At 36.6% G+C, this 12,516-nt stretch overlaps 1 protein-coding gene across 1 annotated transcript; it reads left to right on the top strand.

The window, feature by feature from the left end:
* Positions 1–1,275: 1,275 nt before the first annotated feature.
* Positions 1,276–8,626, top strand: LOC140236953 (uncharacterized). Its single transcript, XM_072316897.1, has 8 exons — positions 1,276–1,613; positions 2,140–2,241; positions 3,402–3,530; positions 4,464–4,676; positions 5,857–5,930; positions 6,420–6,472; positions 7,060–7,227; positions 7,941–8,626. The coding sequence occupies exons 1-8, from the start codon at positions 1,298–1,300 to the stop codon at positions 8,173–8,175; spliced, it is 1,290 nt and encodes a 429-aa protein (XP_072172998.1). The 5' UTR covers positions 1,276–1,297; the 3' UTR covers positions 8,176–8,626.
* Positions 8,627–12,516: the final 3,890 nt, after the last annotated feature.

The raw sequence follows: 12,516 nt of genomic DNA on the forward strand, positions 1-12,516 counted from the left end.
AGGAGGGTGAAAAATCAATCCATTCAGTGTTTTGTTTAGTAAGTTCGTTTTTTGCTTGTTGTCATGGTTGTTGTGGGTTTTTTGGTTGTTGTTGTTTGTTTGTTTGTTTGTTTGTTTTTTTTTGGGGGGGGGTCGGGGGAACATGCAGTAATTTGCAAATGGTACGCTGATTTATTGGTTTATAATCGTTAGAAAAAAAATACAGTGTTGTGCGAACCTTGCCCTAAAATTCGTATACTCCGGCTATGAGCACAAGTATAGAAGACCTAGAAGGCAGATACTTCACATTCGGTTGCAATGTTCATGCCCCTATACTTGGGTTGATTTGATTTGATTTGATTTGAATTTGGGTTGTCTTTTCCTATCGTATAATGATAATGCATATAGTCCTTCATAGTAAATCATATCTGCATCCGCAACATCATTTTTTTTCTGATGTGCCTGCTTATCAACCAACGAAGGTTAGTCACTTTGGTGCTCACTGGCGCCAATCTTGATGAATCTGACGAAATTTCATTGAACTATATAGGTGGACTTCAAAATTTAAAAATCAATGTTAGAAAATGAATGTGTGTGGGGTGTATGTATACGTGTATGTGTGGGTGTATTATGGTTTACGCTCCGTTTGATGATAATCATCTTGAATCAAGAGGGCGAATCAGTTTGTAACGACAGCAAGTTTTCAGGTGGTAGTTAAAGGTCTTGTTTACCTTTGGGAGCAGTGATTTTAAAAATGTTCAAGGTATCACATTTAATGCATATAATTATATGTAGGTCCGTTGTATCACAAAACATCCTACCACATGAAATTTTCACAATGAAGCCTAAAATAATAAGGAGATATCAGTATTTTTCTCAATGACATAACTATAGACGATTTAGTCTGGATACATCATTGTTATTATAACTTTTTCTTCAGATTTTATGTATTTAACAATACTTAACATCGATTATACGGATTCAAATTTTTACAGTGGTTGTTTCTATCCCTAACTCACATTTTAGGACTATTTTAAAGCACTGATGTTGGGTTTTTATTTCATCTGCAAATGGTAAATTATGCCTTTAAAACAGCAGACTCGTGGCAAATTAATGACCTTTGTAGTTACTTTCTGTAAAGTCTTCCATTGATAACGACCGATAGCTTTTCTTGGGAACACGCCCTTCTGGCGAAGAACGACACATTTTGTTTTTTGGTGTGTTTTTTTTTTGCGTCTGTAATATCTATACTCGATACAGATAACGACTCCTCTCATTTTCACCGAGATACCGTCTTCGACACATCTCCCGACTCAAAATGAAGAGAATCTTACTTCTTGTTGCGCAGGGCCTCGTCTTGCTGGCCCTCAACGGGGCGGCCCGGGGAGGTAGTTACGTTGAAATAGCATCATTCGACGCGGATGATGCTGCTTTCTCTGCCATTCACGAGAATCCCAACAATCCTGACCAGCTGGACCTGACGGTGAGCACCTTCAATGCCAACCCGTTGTCTACCGACGAAGTGTATGTGATCAGGGACATCGGCAGCAAGCTGGGAAGTAGTAACCTGAACTCAGTCCGACAAACCTTGGCTGATGGTCTTCTGTGGCCCAACGAAGTGGAACCTGTTCCAGGTATGGACGGCTTTATCAATATCTCATCATGTAGGGAGAGAGGCTGGGGAAGTATTAAAAGAGAAAAAGAATGATAGACAGAAACGGAGTGAAGGGCAAAATAGGGAAGCGAAGTAATCAATCATGACCTAGTGACGAGCTGGCCAACAGAGATCGCGAGAAGAATTGTTGCTTCTTATTTTTAATGACAGAAAGATAGGTTGTGCTTGTTTGTGTGATTTGTATTTTTTCTACATGACAAAATAAGAAGAGAGATAGCTAATGTCACTATTGTAATGATTTGTATGGAGACATGCCAGCGTTTTTCGTTAGGTAACCACTAACAAACAAATGTGTTTTCACATTCATAAAACATTTCCTCAACCACGGAGGACTAACTCACTATAAGCCTTTCTGCCTTAAGTTCTTCTTTCCTGGTTAATCGCTCTTTTATTTCAATCCCACTTTGAATTATAGGGCCTACTATAAATATTGACTGATTTAAAAAACCACCTCGTGACCTTGCTTTCTCTTTCTCAATATACAGAAGATGTATTCGGCACCGATCGGTATTGGTGGGTGGCCAACGGATTTTTGGTTCCCGGCAAAACAGCAGGAAGTATTGGTCTGATTGAAGCAGACAGTTCGTGTGAGTGTCATTTTCTGTTTAATAATCTATTGGTACAACTATAAACTTATACCTAAGAGTTAAATGAGACGTAGAAATATATGTCGCCTGGACTCGACAGTGCTTTTTTTTTTCTATATATAAGATGTATACATGTATGTAGGCCTATGTGTTTGAACTCACAGTTTGTAATGTATGCATTTTTTTTTTCAGGGGATGTGATTTGATTTGGAGCATCAGTCAAACTTTATTGGCAGGCAGGAGTAAATCATAGATATTCAAATATTATGATTTTGCATTTCCTATCATATCTGGAAAATTTAGTACAGTAATCTCCTTGGAGCAAAAAAGACAGAAATAAAATCAACCCAGACAAACGCAGCCACATGTGTATAGTCATACAGTGAACTGAACAGCGACTAACGAAAAACCATTGTCACGTGATTGTATGTGTTCGTTCAAATTGTAAATGATCTAAATGTCTAATTTGATTGTAAAGAGCTTGCGTTAAACCAGAGGGTTATCACTTTTGAATCATGATAATTATTTGACAACTTAGACAATTTCTCTTTACAATTACGTTGTTAAACAGAAACATAAAAGAATGGGTCTGGTAATGTGGCAATCATGTTCAATCAAATAGGATATTATAGAGTATTCCATATTCATGTCTCAATTCAATTCAATTCAATCCAAGTAGATAAAGTACAGGTATAAATGGTGTGTGTGTGTGTGTGCGTGTGTGTGTGTAGGTGTGTGTGTGTGTTCACTCATGTTCAATACGGTTTATGACGACAGCTTCGCCTTTTAGATGTGATATTCAATCACCAAGTAACATAAGACGTCACAAAAATACAAAGCAAATGACATACGATGAAATTTTGGAACCATGTGGCACTCATATTGTGATATTCCTCTGTCATGTTGATGATATTTCGAGTCATTTGACTCCAGCTTCAATTCTACAAGGTATTCATCAAATATCAACATGTAACATAGAATTAACCTGTCCTCATCGTGTATCATGTACATGTATCAGCTTCTGAAATTAATGATGAAGTATAATCATCACTTTTTAAGAAATGCAGTAAATTTATTTTGTGAGTGAATCTTGTTCGACAGCAGACGAGAGTGTTTGCCAGTGAAGATGACCACTCCAGTTGCATGTTTTCTCCACACAGCCCACCCGGCTCCCTACCACGACCTGACCACTGGGTCGGTCACGGAGCACTGGTGGTATCATCGTGTCTACTTCGTCGATGTCGATGGTGACGGGCGAAAAGACATGCTCACCGCCAGAGCCGATACATGTGGGTAATATTATTCTTCGTTATGAACTCGGGGAAAATGCAGGAAAAATGTGGTGGAGAAGTACTGAAAAAAGAGTTCGTGGTTTTAACAAAATTATAGGGGGTCACCCCACTAGACCGACACCAACGAGTCATACAGCCCATGAGTTCGACACTAGGCAAAAAGAGCCCATGGGTTCGACACAATTAGGTAAAAACAGCCCACGAGTTCGACGAATACAACACGGGGCGTGTCGGTCTCTTGGGCCTTGTTCGCTTAGTGTCGAACTGATGGGCTGTATGACTCGTGAGCTGTATAACTCATGGGCGGTATGACTCGTGAGCTGTATGACTCGTGGGCTTTATAATTCGTGGGCTGTTTGACTCGTGGGTGTCAGTCTCGTGACGTGCACCCAGTTATAGGACCGATAGACAAGGGCAATCCGATATAGATATTGGATTTTACAATACATACATGACGAAACTTTGCAAACGATTTGCGGTACTTCTGTGTACTCAACGGCTGTAAGTAACACCGCCATTTAGCGATATTTTCATGTAAATGGAAAGTGATTTAATCATCACTTAATGAAGAATTAAAACAGATTAGTTGGTCGTTGAAAGCGTTACTGTTTACGCCCACAAGAACCCTGATGATACTGAATCGATGTAAGCCTTATTATTGCTTATGACATGTATGAGTTCAGATTTTACTTCCCCCTTTATATATAACTTTAAGCTATAATCTTTCCAATTTGTTCACTGTTCCATCGACATCGTTAAACTTTGTAGATAGTTGCTCTTGATAAATGTTCAGAGAACCCTTTTCCTGTTCAGAATGAGGCTACAAAATTATACTCGCCTGTTTCACAGTGACATGCAGTAATACCAGGAACCCGTGATTACCATCCCGTTCTCATCTATCATCCACTTCCTTCTCTCCTGAACCTTTAGCATCCGCCTCAACGACACTGGCAGAGATGGTGTACTTCAGCCAGCCACGGATGAATCCTATCTCCTCCACATGGGATGTTGACACGCTCTTCGAGGGACCCGATGCCCTCTTCCGTTACGAGGAGATACCGATGTCGCCATGGGTCACCCGTACGGCCATCTTCAGCACGCAGTACTTTGCCGAGAAACTGGTCGCCTCCTGGTCCGACGACGGTAGGCATTTTGACGAACTTTTGCTCTAAAGAATTCTCCATCTTGCTTTCTTGTTTTAAAGTACAGGGTTATTTTTTCAGTCGAACTATACTGTTTAAATTGCGATAGATTTAATACATTGATTGCTGATTTAATATTTATTCGTTTATCTAATTAATCAGATAATTCAAAATATCTCTTTCAATATTCAACTGTTGGCGACAATGATGACGATGTTGATACCGGTGGCAGAAATCATCAGAATTCATTTTTGTAACAATCAGGGCGAGAAAGTAACGCATTTATCTTCGCAATCATTTTTTCTGTAATATCGTTACATCATTACATAATTTGACTTATCGACATAAACTTTGCTGACACAATTCGATATATGTATTAGAAAGCCAAAGAAAAACACACACACTTTTTGTTTTTCCTTGATGTTTATTAATTTCATTCAAATCATTTATGAATCAACCCTATCTGGGTGTAACATGAAGAAAAAAAACCCAATTCAAATACAACTCAAAACACAAATAATCCATTTTTTTTCAATTTATACTGCAAATAATCTCTTCAACATGAATAACTCAATTATCAATGAATTCCACGGATAATATCTTCACGAGAAAATATTGACGTAATATGCCAAAATGATGCCAAACATATCCCTTTAATATTAAATCATATAACTCATACTCCATTTATAAGAGCATATGCATAAAAAAGAAACAAGAAATACATTATACAAATCTAAAATGAAACCATTTATAAAAACCCAACCAGCCCTCCCCCTCTTAACCAAAACAAATTATTCTATTCTAGATATTCAATCCTACCAAATATCTTTCTTGCAATTTAAACCATCCTTCAAATCAAATCCCAATCCCACCACCCCAATTCACTCGGAAACCTAGAAACACCAAACACCAGACACCACCACACACCTACACCCACACCCACGAACACACACACACACACACACACACACACACATACACACACACTCCCGATCCGATGCCACCTTCCTGATGAAGCCACTTCCAAATTAACGTACAAGTAATACAGTATTAATTAAAACATAGTGGACATAGTGGATACACACACACACAAACAAAACTTATTGAATACCAGTGCATTTACACAGAATTTTTTTTTTTTTTATAAAAATAAAACACTCGAATTTTTTTCATTTGTTCAGATCAGCCAGATTTCAAGAACTTGAACCACCGTACTATCGAAGCGATTGCCGACAACCGATATTTCGACTGTGAGGTAAACCGAAATATCTCTCTCACATTGAACAAAATGCATCTAGCTAGTTTCACTTAAAGTTTATGATAAGGTCATGTAGATTGTCATGGTAATTACATAGGTTGGAATAAATACTTGTTCTAATGATAGATTACTTTTTGGTTTTCAAACGTTTTCTTTTGTGCGTACGTGTGTGTTGGTGTGCGCATGTTATTTGTATACTGTGTGATCATTTTGTTACTTAATTATACAGCGGTATACCCGGCTTCTAATTAATTTTTATCATAATACAATAGACATGATGACTCACCCACATCTGTATTCAATGTACAAAATTAAACCAATTCTAATTTTACAGCTGAAAATGAATGCAAAGAAAAAAAAAAAGTGATTGAAGTTCATATGAATTGGCTGAAAGTGCCTTCCAGTTATTCTTGTGTTTAAAGTATATAATGATTTATGTTTCATTACCGCGTATGTCCCAATGCTTATTGTTCGTTATTATTGCAGTACGTTGATATCAACGGAGACGGCAGAAAGGACCTCCTAGTCTCCATCAACAGGTGTGTAGAATGATCTTTTAAACAAGAATAAAACAAAGAACATGAAGAATAATCTGTTGTAACCAGAGTAGCATGCGAGATATTTTTACTATGAAACAAAGGCAACAAAACAGTTATGATAACATCAAAATTATCAATGATAGTTATTATCATCAGGACGATGCCGTTTAGACTTTAGCATATTAACAACGTCACAATTTGAAAACTAGGACTTTTTAGGTTTATAATTCTTGTTGTGATAAAAGAGGGCACAAACATTTGAACCATTATATTAGTGAATCCATCAAATACATTTTGTATATATTTATAGCCGATTTCGTACGACTTATTAGTTATTGCATGCTCTCATACTTTTCTTGCTTTTCAGTCAGTATTATAGGTTACACGAAATTACTTCTCATCATGTATCGAAAGCTTAATATCTTCAAGGACAGCTAGATCTGCGCCTACGATCAGTGTTTGAAAGCTTTCAGATTGTACAATAACGGAGGGGAATGTGTCCTAAAGAATGGCGTACTGGGAGCTTTAGGATCACTGAAGATAGTACTCCCTCATATAATACTCCCTATAACTTCATTTTCACACAGTAAATCAAATGGTCAACTGGTAGTGTTTGAAATCCCTGATAACTGGGCAACTGGCACGTGGACTCGACACCTGATCGCTGAAGGCTTCAAGCCCCCTGGTCTGGTCGTTACTGAGGGTATGGGTTCACCCGGAACCACTTTCACCTTCCGGCCAGACGGGACGTACAGGTCAGTCTTGGAGAGGCATTCAGGACCCCGTTTCATAAAAGTTGTAATCAATAACAAGTTCAGACAGTTGTTATAAGCTACTGAAACTCTTGCATCTGATTGGCTGAGAGCAAATTTTGTCATAGAAATGTGAGGTCTAAGCAGAATTATATCCATTGGAAACCCTTTGAAAGTTCCTATATAATCGATATATTTCCCATTAACTCATTGCTACTATTTCCCAATATCACGAGGATATCACCACTTTTGTCTAGCTTTGTCTCTTTTCAAGTAAGCCTAATTTCCTCAGGTTGCTACGCAACTGTTTCTGTACACATTTTAAGCTGCCGGTTGTTGTATCCTTTGTGTTTACGTGTGTCTTCTGTTGTGTTGCTGTTGTGTTTCCGTCGCATTTTTAATGTTCATGCTAAACATAGCCATGGACTCTTTTCTGACAATAACTTTCCGATCATTAGTCCAAATAAAGAAATACTTACAAGTAAGAGATGCACATGATGGGAGATATTCATGTTATGGTATATTTCAAGATCATGTGCCAAGGTCAAACTTTTGTAACCACTGATAACGGTAGTAATGAGGAAGAAAGAGAGAGGAGAAAAGTGAAGGGAGAAAGGGGTGCTTTCTTATCATCCTTTTCATTATCATTTTGTGGAAGATTATTTCTGATGTTGTTAGATTCTAATCTACTTTTCTTCAAATGATGTTTTATTCAGGAACAAACCCCTGATAATGCTAACCGGTGACGATGACAGCAACATCTACGTGTTCGAAACGGAGAACGACTCCGACACCAACAACTGGAGCTACACGAAAAGGTCCATATTCGAGGCTACGGATGGAACCGTTGGTGCGCCAACCGTTCATGATCTCGACGGCGATGGCAACGTTGAGGTGATCATTCCGTGCTACTCCGACGGGAGCGTTCACGTCCTCTCCTACGAGCCGTAGGAGATCGACCACCGAATCGAATACGAGCTAGAATATATTGATAGTGTAGTGTACAATTGATTTTTAGTCATTCTAGGGGTGTGTGGTGCATGTACGTGCGCCTCATTATACGTGGTATTAAAGGAACCGTGAGTGCGTTTTGTTTTCTTGAGCTCTTTATTCTGAGAATAGAACTTCAATAAAGGTTAGATAATTCCATTGGGTGAATTGATTGAGTGATGCAGTATAGTTAAAAACATAACAGTGACAGTGTATGAAGTCTAACGGAAATGGAAAAAGACTCAAAAGTCTCCATCAAACATACAATCTAGAAACCATTTTCAACATTTTAATGAAATCTACGTATTTTACTTTCCTGTTCATAAGATATTTTGGAATTGTTATTTGCTGACTTGGCTGGCACAGTCATTTCCAATCTGGTTTTTTTTTTTTCTTGTAAATGTTCCTTGTCTTGTTTTCCTGTATCACCACATGATCACGGAGAATATTCACACAATAAAACGATTTCTTTGGGAGTACAATGTCAATAAACGTAAATCATTAAAACGCGCTTCTTTGTTTGGTGTCTTATTGTACCCCATCACTGCAACTCTGTTTCTTTCAATGCCAAAAATATTATGCTCATTCTGAAAGCTCTAGATTCAGCTTATGTTCATACTTACATTGTGTGAGTATATGTGCGTATACATAATGTGCTTATGATGTGTTTTAAGTGTTGTGCGCATAGACATAGTCCATACGTTTCAAGATACTTATTAGAAGAAACACATGTAGGAGCCTATATACTTGATGAAGAAATGTTCATGACGCGACAATAGAGACCTCAAAAGCTAGATTTACGTAATGTGTCTACCGGTTTCCCCCAATTAGTTGCACATGTCTGACTTGTTTAGAAAATAAAAAAAGAGGACTAATATCAATGCGATGTATTCAATGAAGCACTTGATTCGTGTATGTGATGAGGGTGTAAATTCTTTTTGTTTGTGTTTTTGTCAAATAAATTGTACCTTATACATAAAAGAACTTATGGAACAGACGAGACATAACAATAAACACATACTCATGCGTCCTATTGATAAAAGCGGTTGATATGATATCATAATCCTCTCAAGGCAAGCCATATACCTCATTACGTTATCTGTCAGTCACAGCCATATTATCAAAATATAACTGAAAGTATAAAGAGTGCTGCTTCTGCATGTTCATCACAACAAAATCCAAGTCGTGGTAGCGATCCTCCGCGTTGAAAGTGACTGTAAGTAAACTGACCAATATTAAACTGTAGATTTGGAAGATATCACTATCATATTCATCATCGTCACTTTCATCATTACCGTCACCATGATAATTTTGAACCATTAGAATAAAACAAGAAGAAATGAAATTCCATAGGACCGCCAGCAGAACAGCTCTAATAAAATGAAATGAAATAAATATATGAGGAAGATGCAGACGAGAAGCAGAAAGTTCGAGCATAGTAGCAGAAGAAGAAGAAAGAGAAGAGAAGATGAGGAAGAATCAAACTGATGGTGATGATGGTGACGGTGATGATGATGAAGAGGAGGAGGGGGGAAAGGAGAGGATGGCTGGGAGAAGGCGGAAAAAGAAAGAAGTTGACGCAGGACTGGAGGAGGAGGGGACTAAAAGCAGCAGCAACAAGAGACTCATGTCGTGTCACCTAGAGCGCGGTACAATAGCCTGCACTTCGACATGTCTGTTTATCATTGTATATATCATTGTATAAGTCCACGAGAGCAGCAGAGATAATTTTTGTGTGTAGTCACGGGACAGTTTGAGAATATTCACACCTGCTGCCATCGTATTATCAAAATTCTCTTGCTCAGTGTTAATTATCGGGCCGCTAAGACTGCTCACGTGGCCTTAAACATGCCATGGGATTTGCAGCAATGCAAAAAGAAACAAAATATTATATATGCCTATGATGCCTTCAACTCAAGATAATATATATATATATATATATATATATATATATATATATATATATATATATATATATATATTTATATATATATATATATATATTTTTTTATATATATATATATAATGTGAGAAATAGTTCCCTGGGTCCCGAACGTACGCGGTGCCGCATTGTTGGATGCATATAGTTGAAAGAAATTGGACTGAGGCGGGACGTTGCTCTCGATCTTAGTCTCCCTTTTATTTGTCAAGCTTTCGGCCCGTCATTGGGCCTTCGTCAGGACCTACCAACAGAACGATTATTATATGAATAACCTGATGTGTCATATAATATATAATGCAATTTCACATATTACCAATCTTCTAAATCATTTCCTTTATATACACAAATCAATCATTCAATTCAATACAAATATCCACTCTAACCTCAAATCATCATCAGAAAAACATCATATGTCCAAAAAATATATAAATAAATTCTTATATCATAATGCTGCCATATGATAATCATATTGTCTTATAATTCTTAGCATGATGATCACAAACAGAATCATTATACATATATATCATATTCATATGTCTATTTGCATTGCGTATATGTATATATCCTCATACGCACACATAAATAAATTCTTATATCGTAATGCTGCCATATGATAATCATATTGTCTTTATGATTTATGTCTCTATGATAATCTATTGTCACAAACAGAATCATTATACATATATATCATATTCATATGTCTGTTTGCATTGCGTATATATATATATATATATATACATATACATACATATACATATACATATACATATATATATGAAATGAATAAAGGGAAAGCTGATGACCAGAAACAAATGATAGCTAGTGAAAACTTTGAGCAAAGAAAATGGGTTTCCATCGGGATTATATATATATATATATATATATATATATATATATATACATATATGTATATATATACACATATATGTATATATATATACATGTATATATATATATATACATATATGTATATATATATACATGTATATATATATATACATATATGTATATATATATACATGTATATATATATATATATATATATATATGAATATATATATATATATATATATATATATATATATATATATATATATATATAAATATATATGTGTATATATATATATATAATGTGTGTAATAGGTCGATCATGCAGGCACTAGTATTCTTTGCATCCTGGCAGTAATCAGTGTATCGCCAAAATAAGAGAACAAGTTCCAACCTTAACTAGGCCTACTGAATGTATAGATATAACAAATACATTAGAGCACGTCATTTAATAGGGAACTGTGGCATATAATAGTGAGGTATTGGTATAACTTAAGACTACTATAACTTTCAATCGTAGGTCCCGAGTTTAAATCCCGTCAAGTTCCTACGGCCTCATAGTGACAAGACTTTTTTTTTCCCATATCCATGTCCATCTCTCGACGAAGGAGTATAAATGGGTAGGCCTAGGCCTATCTGGTGACGCTTGGGTATGGCATCAATCAGGGCCCTCTGCCATTAGAGCATTGCAAGTAACACTGAAGATGCTATATATACTTATACCTTTGATAAATGTGACCATATTGTATCATTATTATCATCATCATCATCATCATCCTTACATCGAAGAACCGCTGTAGGCTCCTATCTAAATTAGCTGGCACATTCCTATACTTTTGGTCTACTGTGGCTTTTTCTATAATGTGCATAGTATGAACATGGAACTACTATTAGAACAATACCTCCATGGTGACATATTATTTTTCAGAAAGTCACCGTTGTGATACGAAGCAGGGCGTTGTTACAATTGCTTTGTGACATCATTTTGCAGTCAAATAGTTACTATTTGAAAAAAAAAAATCGTCACTAAAAGCGATGTCCGATCAGTCATGATCCAATTAAAGGACAAGTTCACCTTCATAGATATGTGGGTTGAGTGAATGCTGCAATGTTAACAGAACACAGCAGTGAGAGTTTGAGGAAAATCGGACAATCCGTTCAAAAGTTATGAATTTTTGAAGTTTCTGTTCAGTCACGGTTGGATGAGAAGACTACTGTAGCTTGTGATGTCACATGTGTACAAGATATAAAGAAAGTATAAAGAAAATTCAACATAGGCCCCTATTTTCACTTTTCTCGGATAACAAAGAACACTCGACTTCTCTCCTTCAGAAGGCAAAGGGAATAATATTACCCTCGACATACGTCAGTATTTTGATACAACAAGTCGAAGATAATATGTGCACTTTATCAAAAAGGTAAAGTTTTGTGAAATTCTCTTTTTATTTTCCTTATATCGTTCTACGCATGTGACATCACACACTGCAGTAGTCTTTTCTTCCAGCAGTGATTGCACAGATACTTTAAAAATT

This window comes from Diadema setosum, chromosome 13 (assembly GCF_964275005.1).
Source record: "Diadema setosum chromosome 13, eeDiaSeto1, whole genome shotgun sequence".
Taxonomy (NCBI): Eukaryota; Metazoa; Echinodermata; class Echinoidea; order Diadematoida; family Diadematidae; genus Diadema; species Diadema setosum.

Bases quoted from the DNA above. Each gene is read 5' to 3' on its own strand.
- LOC140236953 (XM_072316897.1), top strand. From the start codon at position 1,298: ATGAAGAGAATCTTACTTCTTGTTGCGCAGGGCCTCGTCTTGCTGGCC. The intron at 2,242-3,401 runs GTGAGTGTCATT...TTCTCCACACAG, and splicing joins GATTGAAGCAGACAGTTCGT to CCCACCCGGCTCCCTACCAC. The intron at 5,931-6,419 runs GTAAACCGAAAT...TTATTATTGCAG, and splicing joins ACCGATATTTCGACTGTGAG to TACGTTGATATCAACGGAGA.